General features: G+C 40.1%; 1 protein-coding gene across 1 annotated transcript in view; it reads left to right on the top strand.

Moving 5' to 3' along the window:
* The window catches only part of kirrel1b (kirre like nephrin family adhesion molecule 1b), a 76773-nt gene that overhangs the window by 45452 nt on the left and 15852 nt on the right, over positions 1 to 15469 (top strand). The window contains exons 2-7 of the mRNA XM_059344631.1: positions 2215 to 2364; positions 7659 to 7808; positions 9255 to 9412; positions 12021 to 12171; positions 12810 to 12915; positions 14386 to 14534. Coding sequence (XP_059200614.1) covers positions 2215 to 2364; positions 7659 to 7808; positions 9255 to 9412; positions 12021 to 12171; positions 12810 to 12915; positions 14386 to 14534 — 864 coding nt within the window. The remainder of the gene's footprint in view (positions 1 to 2214; positions 2365 to 7658; positions 7809 to 9254; positions 9413 to 12020; positions 12172 to 12809; positions 12916 to 14385; positions 14535 to 15469) is intronic.

The following is a 15469-nucleotide window of genomic DNA, read 5'->3' on the forward strand; positions in this document are numbered from 1 at the left end:
TGAGGGTTTTTTTTTTGGGTTGCATAAATTGCATCATTGTGTCTTCTTCAGTGAATTACTCCCAATTTGACTATTTAGGGAGTATTTTGGGGGGAAAAGTTGAAGGTTGTCAGCAGTCTGCGTTTGAATCAATATGACGGACTAAATAAAGGCTTTTATCTTAACCTTCCTCTTCTCTGAAGTGCTTGAAGGCCGGTTTCTTTTTCGTGAGCAGTAATTGTGGATTATTTTTGCCTTTATTTAAAGCTGGCAGCTGTTATACAAAGCCATTGCACTCTAATTTGGAGAAATGAAATCACTAAAATTGAGCTAATATAGCACTCAAACCTGGTCTACAATTATTTAATTTATTCATGGGTTCATATAGGTTCAGAAAAAAGGCAACAAAAACCCCAACAGATGTGAATAAATGTCTAAATGTTTAAAAGCTTATGAAGAATTCAGCAAGCAAGCAAGAGCATTAAAGACAAAATAGGTCTTGAAATTACAGATTAAATTAAAGATTTTCTATAACCTAGGAGCCAGGACGGCTAAATCTTGGTCAACACAAAACCTGTTAAATAGTGCAAATGTTTGAGCCGGCTAGAAAGAAAAAATCCGTAAACTTTCTTTATTGGAGACAATATTTCAGCATCCCATCATCTGCTTTATGTTTGGCCAAAAAAAACACAACCAAACAACAGCGATAGTTGAGTGTTTTAAAGGCGGATTTTCCCTTAAACTTCAAAAGGAAAGAACAACTCTGAGCTCACAGTCACAGCAGTTGTCTTCTTGATTCAGTATTCAAAGGGAAAGTTGATGAAACATCAAAGTGCTTCTTGTGAAGTCTGACGATTCCCGTCTCCAGTAAAGGAGCCTTCTGCACAAATAACATGACAGGTCGTGTAATCCTCCTGACAAATCAGTAAATCTCCCTGTTGTTTGCACCTTTGTGGTTCAATCCCACTGAGACGTGTCCCTCAGAGCCACGGCCGGCTTTATTAACCAGTTTTGCCTTAATTAGCTAATAGGATTGTTTTAACCATGATCCAAGAACAGAATAGCCCACGGGAAGACAAACACCATCTCTGTGGAAGTGTGTGTGTGTGTGTGTGTGTGTGTGTGTGTGCGCACGCACGCATGTAAGAGTGTATATGTGTCCTCAGCTGCGTGTGAATGACTCAGTGAGGTGTGTGTGCTTGTGTGTGTATGAGTGCACAAATTGGGTGTGATTCAATGCTGCTTGTGTGCAGGAGCTTCTGTTTGTGTGAGATTCAGTGTGTTTGTGTGTGTGTGCTGGTGCACGTGCATGTGCACGTGTCATCTAAGACTCCACAGTCTCCTTCTCCGCTTTAATTAACGTGCCTTCTTGCAAGACTTTCTCTGGAATATGAAACAATTTTACCTGATGATGCAAACGGCTGAAAACAGCGGCGGGTTGGTGCCTCCCCTCCTCACCTGACACTTTCTCTTTATGCGAGAGCGTTAATGTATGCCGGCGCTACACTTGTAGTTTTTATATCCGTGTATTTTAGCAGCACTGCAATAGCCAAAAGGCTTATTTTGCTGGAGGAAATGTGTGTGTGTAAGCAAAATCCTTTGTACTGTGTGATGAAAAAGAGCAGGCTGTATCACAGCTTGGCAATGATGTTCTTGCTACACAAACGCACTTACACATCCGTGCAGGCGCGCACACACTTTCACTCACACATGCCCACGCAGGGACACACATAAGCCTCAGTAAAGTCCAGGGAAAACTTGAAAAGGGGGCAAGAAAGAGACGAAACAGAGGCAGGAGGCACAGAGGAATGACAAATATGCAAATTTGAGCTATTGAGCTCTGGGTCCGGTTAAAAAGAGGAATGATTAAAATAATTTTATGAAATAAAATCTGTGAATTCTCGTTCATTCAGCCAGTGCATATGTGAATAAATGCAGGCAATTCAATTCAAACCCTCACCGTCCCGTAAGAGAAATTTCACCCACAGACAGGGTTTATATTAAAACACACTCACAATAAAAACACATAATAAAAAGGGACAATAAAAAACACCATATACACAATAAAGACACATAACAAATCACCCCAACGGCCACCATATGGACAAGCACAAGTCGATAAGACCGGAGAGGGACTGTGTAGCTCGATACAGTGCAATAAAAGATGGCAGCTCATTGCCAGGTCACAATGAAAAGAACTTAAAATTGATTTCCCTCTCTGTCCCTCTGTTGCAGTGTGGTGCATTCGCTTCTCTCAGGAGCCCGCGGACCAGTCGGTGGTGCTGGGAGAACGGGTGGTGTTGTCCTGCGTGGTCTTCAACTACAGCGGCATCGTCCAGTGGACCAAGGACGGCCTGGCCCTCGGCATCGGAGAGGGTCTCCGAGGTGAGGGAGGGAGGGGGAGGAAATCCTGTAGTGGAAGAGAAAAAAAAGACCTTGCAGATTCACCAAGCTGCAGGGATCAAAGTGAAGTGGAGAGGGGGGAATAACTCAGCTACGGTTTCGGTTCAGTTTTGACTGTAAGAACCCTGACAAAAGCTATTATGGTTGAAAAGTGTAGGGTTTTTTTAACATTAAGGGAATGAACAGTGAACAGAGAGAGAGAGAGAGTTAAGAGCCAAGAGGCGTGTGAGTGACAATCTGGGCAGAAATGAGTCCTGTATATCATGCTGAATTAGAGAAAATCCCTCACACTGCTGACAAAAGCAGACGCACATTCGCATTTACATTTTAAGCCGACACGCACATCCAGTATGACTTACTGTGAGTGCAACAGAAGAATACACTCCACTTCAGAGTTGGGGAAGCGTCACATGCAGCCAGAAATGAGGAGAGTCAAAGGGTCAAGACCACAACAGATGGAGAAGAGGGTTTTTTTGGTCAGAGGGAACTCAGGAGTGTCGGAATAAAAGGCCGGGAGAAGAAGACGAAAAGCAAAAATGGCCAAAAATATTCCAACAAGCTTTTGACCATTGTGACTTACTGAGTGCTAGACTTCTTGTGACTGCAGTTGTTGAAAGCTCTTACTCTTTGTCCTTTTCTGAATGAACATTTTCTTTCAAATTTCGACTGTTAAAAGATGAAAAACATGTTTCTGAAACTAAATTGAGGAACTCCCCTGAAGGAGGATTTTTTTGGGGCCATCTTTAACAGCTCAGAAACATATTTTTTTATTGTTTCATCATCTTGCCTCTCACTCAGTGACTTGAGACTTGCTTTTAAACAGATTTTTTATAAGCAGCGGTTGAAAATGTACTCTGCTCCTTTACTTAAAGCAACTACAAGGAGTTTTAACTGGTTATGAAACAGTTTTGAGTTAATACTGATGCCTCTACATGAGGCCCATCAGCAAACAAGACCATTATAGCGAGATAATTGGCTATTTCTATGTAGTTATTCTTTATGCCTGTCCCTAGGTCTGAATCCCCGCAAAATCAGATTAATAACTTACATTACGCAGACCTGAGTCTGTTTACATTTTCCCAGACAAAGTTTTGCAGTTAGTAGCATGTTAGCCAATTAAAAGGAAGTAGGAGATTTTTTTTTAAACTTGATTTATGACATATTTTGTTGTTATGGCTGATTCTTGGGAAGGATTAGCAGAGAGAAAAAGAAATAACATGGAGAGTGAAAGTCAAAGCATGGGTGAGAACAGAAGTCTAACTTGGTTCTTCATTTAACAGATGGAGAAAATTGTGGGATTGGATTTGAACATTTTCAAGGATTTAAAACTGATCCTGAGTTGTCCTTATTCCTCCTAGACAGCTATGTTATATGTCAATTATATTTATTTATACTATATTCGATTGTTTAACATCAATATATGGATTTATCTTTGTGGCAAAATATCACATATTGCATCTTACAGAGCCTCAAACGGAGACATTACTTCATCACTATGCATTCTGCAAATAGTTGTTTTAAAAAGGCAAAAAAATGGCTATGAAAATAAAGTGTCTTTATTTAACTTGCTTCCAAAACAAATGCACATGCAGCCATATCAAGATCTTTACGACATGAGGTGGTCGACCTCATTGAAACAATACCACTTTTTGTCCAAAATCAACACAAACTGAAAGTTTCTTATAGTTGCTTTAAAATGAAAGTGCCAGTGCCACTGCATAACAATAATCCTTCACTCCTACTACAAGTCAATGTCATGCGATTATTAAAGTAAAGTTTTGCATTAAAATATACTTAAAGTAGCATTGTGCAGAATGGCTCATTTCAGAATAACGTATATGATACAGACTAGTTTGATTGTATTCACTGATGCATAAATGTGTAAATCCCTTTTAAGTTGCAGCAGTGCAATATAGTTCACTTTAATTCAATAAATATGTAATCAAACAAGTTGGGAGGTAAACAACAATAGCGAATTCTAAAAACCTTTTTTTCCCATTAATAATTTGTGAGATCCTCTTTTCTTTTATCTTTTGTTTTTTACTCTTTATCCATCAGTGGCATCTGATGTCTTTGATGCTAAGCGGCACTGCTGTGGTGTTTCTGCTCTGAATGTCAATCAAACCCGTCAGATCTTGTTTTTTTAAATTTTGTGTTGTTTAAGTTTCAGATTCTGTCAGTGACACTGCAAGGACTCATTTAAATGCCATGCAGAACACATCGTTTTTCTTTCAAAAGGCGTTCATTACCCACATGAGTTCCTATTTTAGACTCGTTCAGTGTAGGGAGAAAATCATTTCTTTCCATGTGAAAATGTCACAGATATTTACTTTAATGAAAAATCTAATCACATACAAAAAAAATGTAATATGATAAACGTTAAGTACATTGACGCTGGCATACTTTTTGCCCTTTTAGCTCTAAAATCACACATCACATTTCTCATCACACTGTAAATGAATCTACAAAGAACTGCACACACTGTATAGCACCTCCCCAACACACACACACACTCCAGTCAGCCTACTGCCCACACACACACACGCACAGTCACACAAGTGATAATCTGACATGTGATGTGAATCTTGTGTTCGACTCAATTTAATTCACAGGTTCAGTAAAGGTCAGCACGTCTCTGCCCCCCTCCACCCCTTTTTACTTCCTGCTCCTCGGTCTTTCAAACTACAGCTCCATCATCACTTGCTTTATGTATTTCCCAGATCCCCTCTATTGCTTTTCATTCCTCTTCCTCTCCTCTCACCCCTTCCTCCTCCCTCTCTCTTCATGTCGGTAATGCTCTCTTTGTCCTTGCAGCCCTTTTCTGCGAGCATGCTTCCGATGATAAACACGCCGCCGTTTGATAAACATGTCGTCCTCTCTGTCTCTTTTTCCCTTGCTCCTCGACCATCTATCATCACCTTCTGTCCATTATTTATCCTTAAGTTGTCTGTGCTGCCATTCCTCTCTTCATCCTTGACATACCGTCTCAATCTTTTCACGTTCACAGTATAAACAAGAGGTCATGTCAGTGTATCAGGGAGGGGGGGAAAGTGTGTAAGTTGTTAATATTCACGCCGGCAAGTAATATAAATGAAACGGGGTGTTATTGGTGCATGAGATATGACGTGTAAGAGGTTGTTGTTATGTGGCCTGTGTGATTTTATACAACTGTTGATGACAGTGTGGGAGTGCAGATTGTGCATTATATTCATACCTGCAGTTTGCACACCCACGCACACGCAGATCTGCGTTCATTCACTGACAAAAAAAACATCACATGAATCTGAAATACATTAAAAAAAACCTTGATCAATGTAAAGTAACATATACATGTGTCAGTCATGTTTACACGCATCAATGTAAATACCTAGCTACTCACCACCTGCAGGCATTAGTGGCATATTCCGTCCTCAACCTCCTCCTCCTCCTTCTTCTCCTTCTCCTTCTCCTTCTCCCCGGGGTGCTTTCACCTCTGTGGTTGCTATGCTGCGAGGTGCTGGAGTGGATGATGTAATCTCCACTAATACTTTTGTCCCCCCCTACCCTCCTCCTCCTCCTCCTCCTTCCTCCTCTCCGCACCCCAACTGCCTGCCTACTTGCCTGCCTTTGCCATCTGAATCCATGATGTCATGTTAGGATTGGGCACGGAGGATCAATGAGTGCCCCCTAGTGGGACGTCACACTCAATTATGTCTTTGTCTGAGAGGAGCGGGTTCAAACAGAGAGAAAAGGGGGTTTTGTAATTGGAACGGCGCTGCCTGTAGTTCTGCAGTTTGTGCATCATACAGGAACTGATGTGGCATCATTGTATATGTGGCTATGTTTGATCAATGTTTGTGCACAAACCCTTCAGCTGTTTGTCTCTGGCTGTGTTTCTGTATCTCCTGCGTCCTGTTGTTTGTGGACAGCAGATACTATCGTGATCTCCAGAGGCTCCTGTTAATGCAGAAAGGTCTGCAGAACCTTGAAAATAAATGCCATTAATGCTAAATGCTATCTGCGTGATATGCTAAAAAGCTTTGACATTTTCACATAAATACATGTCCCATTTTCAGCTTACTGTCTCTGATTGGTGTAATACAATTGTGATTCAGCTTTTATCCATTTCATAAGAGCTTTTACATCTGATTTATGCTGTAAACAAGTCATGTGTCAGCAGAGGACAGAAATACAGTCACTGACATTTACGGGTAGATGCATAAATGTTTTCAAAGCTTTTCTGTTCCTTTCCGATGTATATTTCTTTGTGTTGTTTATACTGAAAAACAACAACACAGGCAGCTTTAGGAACGACAATTTAAAATGGTATTCAGCCAAAATGACTGAAGAAATAGATTTCCTATAATAATATAACTTTACTTTAGTGTTATCTGTTCATCCAGATAGTTTGGTTTTATATACAGAGGTCTGGAAATATCTAAATATATATTTCTATTTCAGTCACAATGCAATGGAGAATTTAGTTTGTGCAAAAACAACAAGTTAAAAAATGTAATAGCAACATATCTTTCACAGAAGACACTGTGAACAGTTTCCACATGGACTGCTTATTATCAAAAACTGCTCACAATGTGTTCAGTGGAATATTATTAAGATAAAGTACCCCTTTACATCAACTTAATTACTTTGCATATTCCATTATCTACACTTTTCCAGCCTGAACTTTCTTGGCAGGAGTTGAAAATTTGGGATGGCTAAAAATGGCTGTCAATAAAAAAAATATTTGAAGAGATTTAAAGACTTTTTCATAACAAAAAGATATCTTAAGTGGAAAATTGCCAGCTCCAAAAATTGTTAAACCTGCAGCTTTTTCCCCAATGCACATTCACATTTTCATCTTGTTTTCTAGACAAGCAGATAAACAAATTTTGTTCCAAAATGAAGCTGTTTTTTTTTTCAGTGTTACTACCTGCAACTCATCACTCAGTGCTTCTGAAATAAAGATGATATTATCTTCAGACACAGATCATTTGTGAAGGCAGTGCAGTTATGATGACTCATGACTATAATAGCAGTGCGTAATGCCTCTTCCTTGATGCCGGCTATCATTTTAAAAACAGTGGGTCATGTTTTCCAGGTGGTATCGCTATTTTTAAATTACATTCCAGAAGTTAATTTTCAAAACTCGTCAAGCTTTTCTGACCTGCAAATAAACATGCATGACTCACAGTGGAACTGAAGCAGGAACTCCGATGAGCGATGACTCACAAAGAGTTTTTTTCTGCTGAATGTCTCATCGTCTGTTTAACTGTAAACCTGGTGTGTGTCTCCTGCAGCCTGGCCCAGGTACCGTGTCCTGCGGGCTCTGGACATCGGCCAGTACAACCTGGAGATCTCCAACGCCGAGCTGTCCGATGACTCTCTGTACGAGTGTCAGGCCACAGAGGCCGCCCTGCGCTCCAGGAGGGCCAAACTCAATGTGCTCAGTAAGTGAACTGACTGCAGATAAAGAGGCCGTTTTTCTGATGCATTTTTTCTTTTAACCACCACAGTTTGAGAAAAGGACCTTTTCATTCTGAGGAGATGCTTATCAACACTTAGCAGTGTGGCTGATGTACAGTGCATGATCAGTTTACATGCACAGACCCTGGAGCTAAACTACTGACCATTATTGATGTCGTTCTTGCAATAAATGTCCTGGTTTCTTGTCTGTTTCAATCAGCTTCCAGAATCCAAGAGTTTTTTTAGTGTGGGAAACAGATTCTGCCTCAATGCTCTATCTCACAGATTTGGGTGAAGCTGGCCAGTGTTGCTATGCTTTTAAGCAAACAAATGGCTGACTTTAACCCAGGAGAACAGAGTTTGTGTCCCATATGAAAACAAAAGTAATCCACTCTTCACATAACACACGTTTTTTACCTAATTTCCGTGGCTCACAACATCCATTTCCGTACATTTATTTACAGTTTAAACTGTGTTTTATAACACCTAACCAGATGAACCAGAAGATTTTGCCCAAAACCTAGATCAGTGGTTTTGTAGCCTAAATTCACAGAAACTGTAGCCTTTTTACAACAGCGAACCGTACGTTCACATATAATAAGTGTCATTTTGACAAACACTCATATGTGTTGTCATGTGTGGTATCTACAAACTTTCTATTCTGTTGTTTAGGTTGGAGATCTTGTTGCTAGTTACCCATCCTAGTCACCAAAATAAAAATTGGCATTTTACAATTCTGGAAATATGTTGAATCTCTAAAGCTTTGAACCACAAATATGTTGAATATTAACTTTTTTGAACTGCTGCTTCTCATTTAAACACACTGCAAACATGTGATGACCACAACGCCTTGTAAACATGTGACAGCTGTTATTTAAAACACTTTTGTTGAGGTTTGGCACCAAAACCACCTGGTTAGGTTTGGTAAAAAGAACAGGTTTAACTTTCAGCAACAGGAGACAAAAACTTCCGGACAAAATGTACACATTGGTCTCCTGGTTTGAAGTTCTGGGCTGGTTGAATTCAGCAGGAAGTTGCTGTTGCTTCTGCAATACTGATGGATAGAAAGAATGAAGAATGAAACTACCCGCAGGGAGGTTAGAGGTCAAGCAGTTCAAACCTCCTGAGGAAAATACTGGACAGACGGTCTGGAACAACATGATGTCTACTTCATCCTGATTCTTAAGTTTAACATTACATGTTACTGAATGGTGAAAAACACATTTTCAAATGTGAACTGTTAAGGAGCACAGCCTTGTCTAAAGTATGATGGTAATGTTTCTTGAGGAGTCCAATGGGTTTAATTGTTTTATTTCACTTTGTAAATCACCTACTCAGGACAGTATCTTGTCTGCAGGTTTATCTGTATGCATGAGTGCACACTTGAATAAATGTGTTTGAGCTTGGATTTGTGTGTGTCTCTCCTCCAGTCCCCCCTGAGGACCCGGTGGTTGACGGATCCCCTGAGCTCCTGCTGATGGCCGGGAATCCATACAACCTGACCTGTGTGACCCGCGGGGCCAAGCCTGCAGCACACATCCAGTGGACCAAGGATGGAGTCGCTTTGGAGGGAGCCATCCAGTCCACGGTGACTCACACACACCCATGCCCACATGCAGAACAGCACACGCACATGTGCAGGTCATGCAACATAAAACCCACATAAAACCAAAGAGTTTATTACACTCAAATGTCTGCATAATCTGCCTACTAGAGGCTTCAGAAGAGTTTGTAATACAATTTCTTGCACCTACAGTCTGCTCCTGTAAACCAGCCATCCTCCGTCTGGCTGTTTGTTTGTTTGTTTATATATTTTTTGCCGTGGGCACTGCTAAGGAGTATTACAGTATGTACACCTCAGGCCGCACATCACCCCTGGAGTCCTGCATTAGATAAATACAGCATGCAGTGCAAAGTCTGCATGAGACTTACTTGCTGCTTGGTTGACAAAATGATAACATCACGGCAGAATGGGATGTTATTTAATGCTTTTGAATGCATAAAAATCACAGATTCTGACCTGCCATCAAGTGGACAGCAGCATTTAGCCTTTAAATCTGGTCGGGGAAGATTAATTAAGCATATATCTTCACCACGTATCACAGAGTATCTATTTATCATATCACACTCAATGGAATTGATCTGTCTATCTACCTCTCACTATAAGATAGGCATGGCAGCTCTGTCAGTGTGAAAGTATAGACTCTATAAAATATGGACATAAAAGACCTTTAATGTCACCCATAGGTGTCTGAAGAGCCAAAATGAAGCTGAAGAAGTGGGTGGCCATCTTGGCAGAGACTAACGGCTCCTAAAAGCTGGTTAATCTAAAAAAGGGGCAAAGAGGTGGGCCCGGGGTGAGCCGAGTGGCTGAAAGCAGCAGCAACTCACACCCTTAAGCATGCATCACTGTAAGCCTTAATATAAATAAAACATCTTAGTTTTAGAAAATGAACCCCCCTCACAGTTGTCATGAATGAGGAAATTAGACCAAAAGTATTTTAAAACCAGGCTGGGAACATGTTTATATTTGCTGTAAAGTTGCAGTGTGTTGGTACATTTATTCAGAAAAACTGTTTGTCACTCAATATTCATCAGTTATTTAACATTTTTGTTGATTTGTGACTTAAGACAATAGGGGGATTCATACTGCTCGTGCATTTTGTTTCTCTTCATTTAAGGAGTTTTAAAAGTTAGATAAAAGGCAATGAGTTTTGGAATTAAACCTATTAATAACTGCACAGTTACTTGTACTTTTATAAGGTTGCAGGTTTAATTCCCGCTTGTGAAACAGATGTACTTGTGGTATTTTGGTAAACCTTTTCTTCACAAAAGCAATGCCTACATACTGACTCTAAACCAAAAAAATTTATTTTAATTAGCCTTATGCTACCTACGATTTGTATTTATAATTCAACTTCCTCTTCAATAAACTCTGTACCGCCATTATTGATCACAAGCAAAGAGAAACACATGTGGACCCAGAACAGACACATCCTAGACATCAGTCACTTTTTGCACTTTAAAGCGGGACACAACTTGGAACATGCACAGATCCAAGACATGTTTAATTAACCCGCAGCCACAGACTCTCTCACACATATATAAACAGGAGCTGTAGTCGGTGACACTTGAAATCACAGCGATATATTTTGCACTCTGTTCTCCCACATCCACACTCTTCACGCTCCTGTATACTCTCCTACACATATGAAATTATGCCTGCAAGCACGCATACACACACACTCACATATGCACACTCATGCTGTCATATGCACACAGAGGCAGCAGCAAACACTGACTCACACACTCAAACACAGATGTTTTTACATCTCCTGCAGCCAGTTCTATGCCCCCCACACATGCTCATACATATTACATGCTGCTCTTATGTTATCGTGTTTCTGACCACGCATTTACAGCGAACGATGTGCACTCTTTTTGGACGGATTCTGTAGCTGCATTGCAAAGTGCAGCACCTGCAGAATCCAAGAGAATTAATTATATGTTTGCATTTTGCAGAAAAGGAGTTGTTGTTTTTTCCCCAATTATTAAAGAAATCCTAAAACTATAAACTGTTAAAGACTGTGAACAATGCCCATTGCAAATTCCCAAATGTGGTCTTTAAATTGCTTCTTCTGTCTGATCAATTAACCGAAACCCAAATATGTATTTCATCTGGAATGATATAAAATATTTAGCTCTCAGTCCAGTGTCCTTATAAAACTGAATTGCTTGTGATAATTGAATGAACATTCTGCAGACAGTTATTTTCCTGCACCCACATTAACGTCTGCATTATGATGATAAAGTACAGGAACACAGATTTCTATTACAATTTTTCCTTTTAACTTTTTCTTATTTACCCTTTCAAACTTCTTCTCCTGCATCATCTCTGAGAATGTTGTTTATTTTATTTCTACCTCCAAATTGCTGTTTCTATTTCCATGATATGCTATTTTCTTTCTCTCTCCTGGTTCCATTAGCAACCCTCCTATGTCTCTCTTCTCTCTCCTCCCTTTCTTCCATCTTATTTCTCCCATGATGTCTCCCGATCCCTCCTTTTTTCGTCCTTTTCGTCCTTCCCCATCCACCGTGCTCCTCCTCCTCTTCTTTGATCTCTCTCTGTCTGCTCCCCTGCCCAAATTCTCCTCACACCATCCTCTCATCTCCCTCTGTATGTCTTTGCTGAACAGGAAGTGCTGCCAGACAGGAAGAGGGTTACAACCAGGAGCTACCTGCCCATCACGCCAGCCGACACTGACAGCAGCCGCAACTTCACCTGCGTGGCCAGCAACCCGGCTGTGCCGATGGGCAAACGGGCCAATGTTATGCTCAACGTTCACCGTATGTTACCTTGTTTCTGTGTCAGTGTTAAGCATACGGGGGCTGTGTTAGTGTAGGCATATAGCAAAATCGCTCAATAATTTTAATTAGCTGCCACAGCGCTTGAAGTAGCCATCATCAGAAAAACAACACATGTGCTGTGTAAATGAATTTACAGCCACTAAGTTCCACCATCCTAAAACTTGGGATGGTTCCAGGTTTGATTAGCTGTTTGCATTGATTTGGCACCATCTTTGGAGCCAGTAATTTTCTCCTAAAGCAAGCTGTTTTTCTTCAACATCTGGAAAACCTGATACTTTTAGTGTTTTAAGAGATTTCAATTGTGTCCCTGAAGAAATAAGGAATGATTGCTCACTAGGAAACTGTAGTTTGAATTTTCACTCAAGAAGATTGATGTGTTTTTCCAACCAAGTGCAGTTGGTAATTACTGGGAGAATAACTGCGGTAACAGAAGCTGGAGAAACCAGCGCCGTGTTAGTGCAGAGCCTGTAGAGTGGTGGTGTTTTGGACCAGATTTTATTGTTAAATTTATAGTTTGTGTGGGAAATCAATCCTCAAGCTGCTTGGCACAGCTGAGACACAACAGTCATTCACTTTATCTTTAGTTACATATTGAATATGTATCTCTCCCTGTGTAGACCCTCCTATGGTGACGCTGTCCATCGAGCCTCGCTCCGTGCTGGAGGGCGAGAGAGTGACCTTCACCTGCCAGGCCACCGCCAACCCTCCCATCATCGGCTACAGGTCAGGGCTGAAAGTTTACCTGTATTGAACCCTCTGAACACTAAGTTGTTTCAGGGCATTCCTTGCTCATTTTAGTCACTGTGGCCTTGTATTTCATTGCAATATAAATATATTAAAAATATATATGTCCTGCAGCTCTATGGAAACATAAAAATCATGGCTGGAAGTGTGAATAACTCAAAAATGTCTTTTGTGCAGAATAACAGTTATAATGACAAAAATCATTTTTTTAAAAATGCAACTTGAATTTTTATGATAAACCATTTTTTTTTAAATTGAATGAAAAAGAGTTTCATGAATATTGTAAACTATTTTCATTTTTACAACCTCTACTTACAACCTCTCCTGTCCTCTCCTCTCTGCTCTGTGTAAACAGATTTTCAGTGAATATTTGTCACATGATCGTTCCTAAAATCAATCATGATGCTGACGAGGAGCAGAATTTAATGTTTTTAACATAATGTAGTTATTCCAAATTGTTTATTTTTTTCATCATTTTAAATGAGACATGTAGAGTAAAGTGATTTTGACATAAATATCACAATTTTAAACTTAGTTTACAAAAACTTTCATAAACCTTTGATCAGGTCTGTCAGAATGTTTGAATTGTGTCCATATTTTTTTATAGTTTTTACTATTTATTTTAAACGGTGTATTTTTTGCGATCTTTGAAAGAAACATGCATTTCATACGGGTTTCAGAGGTTAACCTTTAATTAAAAAAAACTGAGTTGACTTTAACATCTATAATTCTGCATACCGTATCATTGCAACTTTATGTCCATTTCAGTGCTGTTAGGGACCGTGTTTCACTTGATACCTGCAGTCCAACGTCAGGAGCCAGATTGCACTTCTGTTTAATGCCCATAGATTTTCTTTCATCTGTTCCAATCTGCTTGTAACACCGTCTGGAGACGATCCTGAATTGTAATTTCTGCTTGCAGAACAGAATTGGTAAAAGTATTGAACGTTTAAACAGTTAAACACTGACTTTAATCTTAAGTGACAGCACTGAAGCACTGAAATTGCTAAATGCTGGACTTAAACACAGTGGTTTTAATCTGGGGTTTGAGACTCCACCGGAGGGTCCCCGTGTGGGAGCTCTGCCAGGCACTTAGGCACTAAGCCTATTGAGTGTATATTAAAATGTCATCTAATGGCAGATGTGCAATATGGTTATATGATTTTGAGCTATATATCTGGGTAGCATAAATGAGAAATGTATTTCTTCTGCTTGCAATCGTTCCCTCAGGTTTTGACACCGAGGCTTTTTAAATGATAGTTTAATAGCTTTAATTGATAATATAAAAACACTCATTGTCTAATAGTGAAACGACAACATTTGGATCACCACCAAAAAATGTAAAACAAAAACCCATTATGCTTCTGAGATCTCATGCTGACAAACTGACATAACAATGATTTGTAATGCTTCAAAACTTATAATTAAACGCTGATGTGTTTCTGTCAGGTGGGCTAAAGGTGGCGTGCTGCTGGAGGGCGCCAGGGAGAGCGTGTTTGTTACCACAGCAGATCATTCCTTCTTCACCGAACCCGTGTCCTGTCAAGTTTTCAACGTTGTGGGAAGCACCAACGTCAGCATCCTGGTGGATGTGCACTGTGAGTGGAGAGCCAACACTCCTGAGCTGAGTGGGACTCTGGTGATATTTATGTGCTCTAGTCACTTTATTTATCCGTATTTGTTTGAAGAGCCACGCTACATTTATTTTGTTACTACACATGTATTGTGCAGAATACATCAGAAATAGATCTGTTCTCTCAGGTCAGTACAATTCAGTCAAACAAAGCCTTATTGCTTTTGTTGTCATAGCCTATATGCTGTATACACAGGGTAAATAAAACAGTAACAAAAGAGAATGAAACAAGTAGTTACTGAGAATATTTAGATAAACAGTTAAATGACACAATTTATGCTTATTTTCAGTTTCATACTTGCATTTTGTTGTTTACATGCTTTAATCTTCAAAAAACACATTATTTTTCTCGTACTGTCTGTCTGAAAAGGGATGTCACGATTGCTGTCAGTTTCTCTGCTCTCCTTTGATCTCTGTTTCTCTGTTTTCACCTGGAGCAGGGCTTTGCACACACACACACACACACACACACACACACACACACACACACACAGAGAGAGAGAGAGAGATAGGTGATAGGAGAGAAAGGTGCAATTTTTGGATGAAAAAACATGCATGCAGCTTGAAAATTATCTGTGGTGTTCTGTCAGGATTAAAGGGAAATTTAGCCCAGTCTCACTCCATGCTGCAGCACACAAAGCTGGTGTCATCCTGCAGACTTTTAGCGGTGGGGGTGCAGAAAGAGCTCCATGTGCTGCAGAATGGAGGGACACTGGGCCTCCCCAGTCCCTGTATGGTAAAGACTGTAGAAAAACGTGCTGTCACGTTTTTGGAATTTAGGCATCAACTTAGTTCTGAAGTATCAGCTGTCATAACACCCGTATGTCTGAATACACCTGTTTTCACCTTCTGAAATGCTCTGTTTTTGCGCCTGTCTCTTTAAGAACCCATACTGAAAAA

This window comes from Centropristis striata, chromosome 11, assembly GCF_030273125.1.
Source record: "Centropristis striata isolate RG_2023a ecotype Rhode Island chromosome 11, C.striata_1.0, whole genome shotgun sequence".
Taxonomy (NCBI): Eukaryota; Metazoa; Chordata; class Actinopteri; order Perciformes; family Serranidae; genus Centropristis; species Centropristis striata.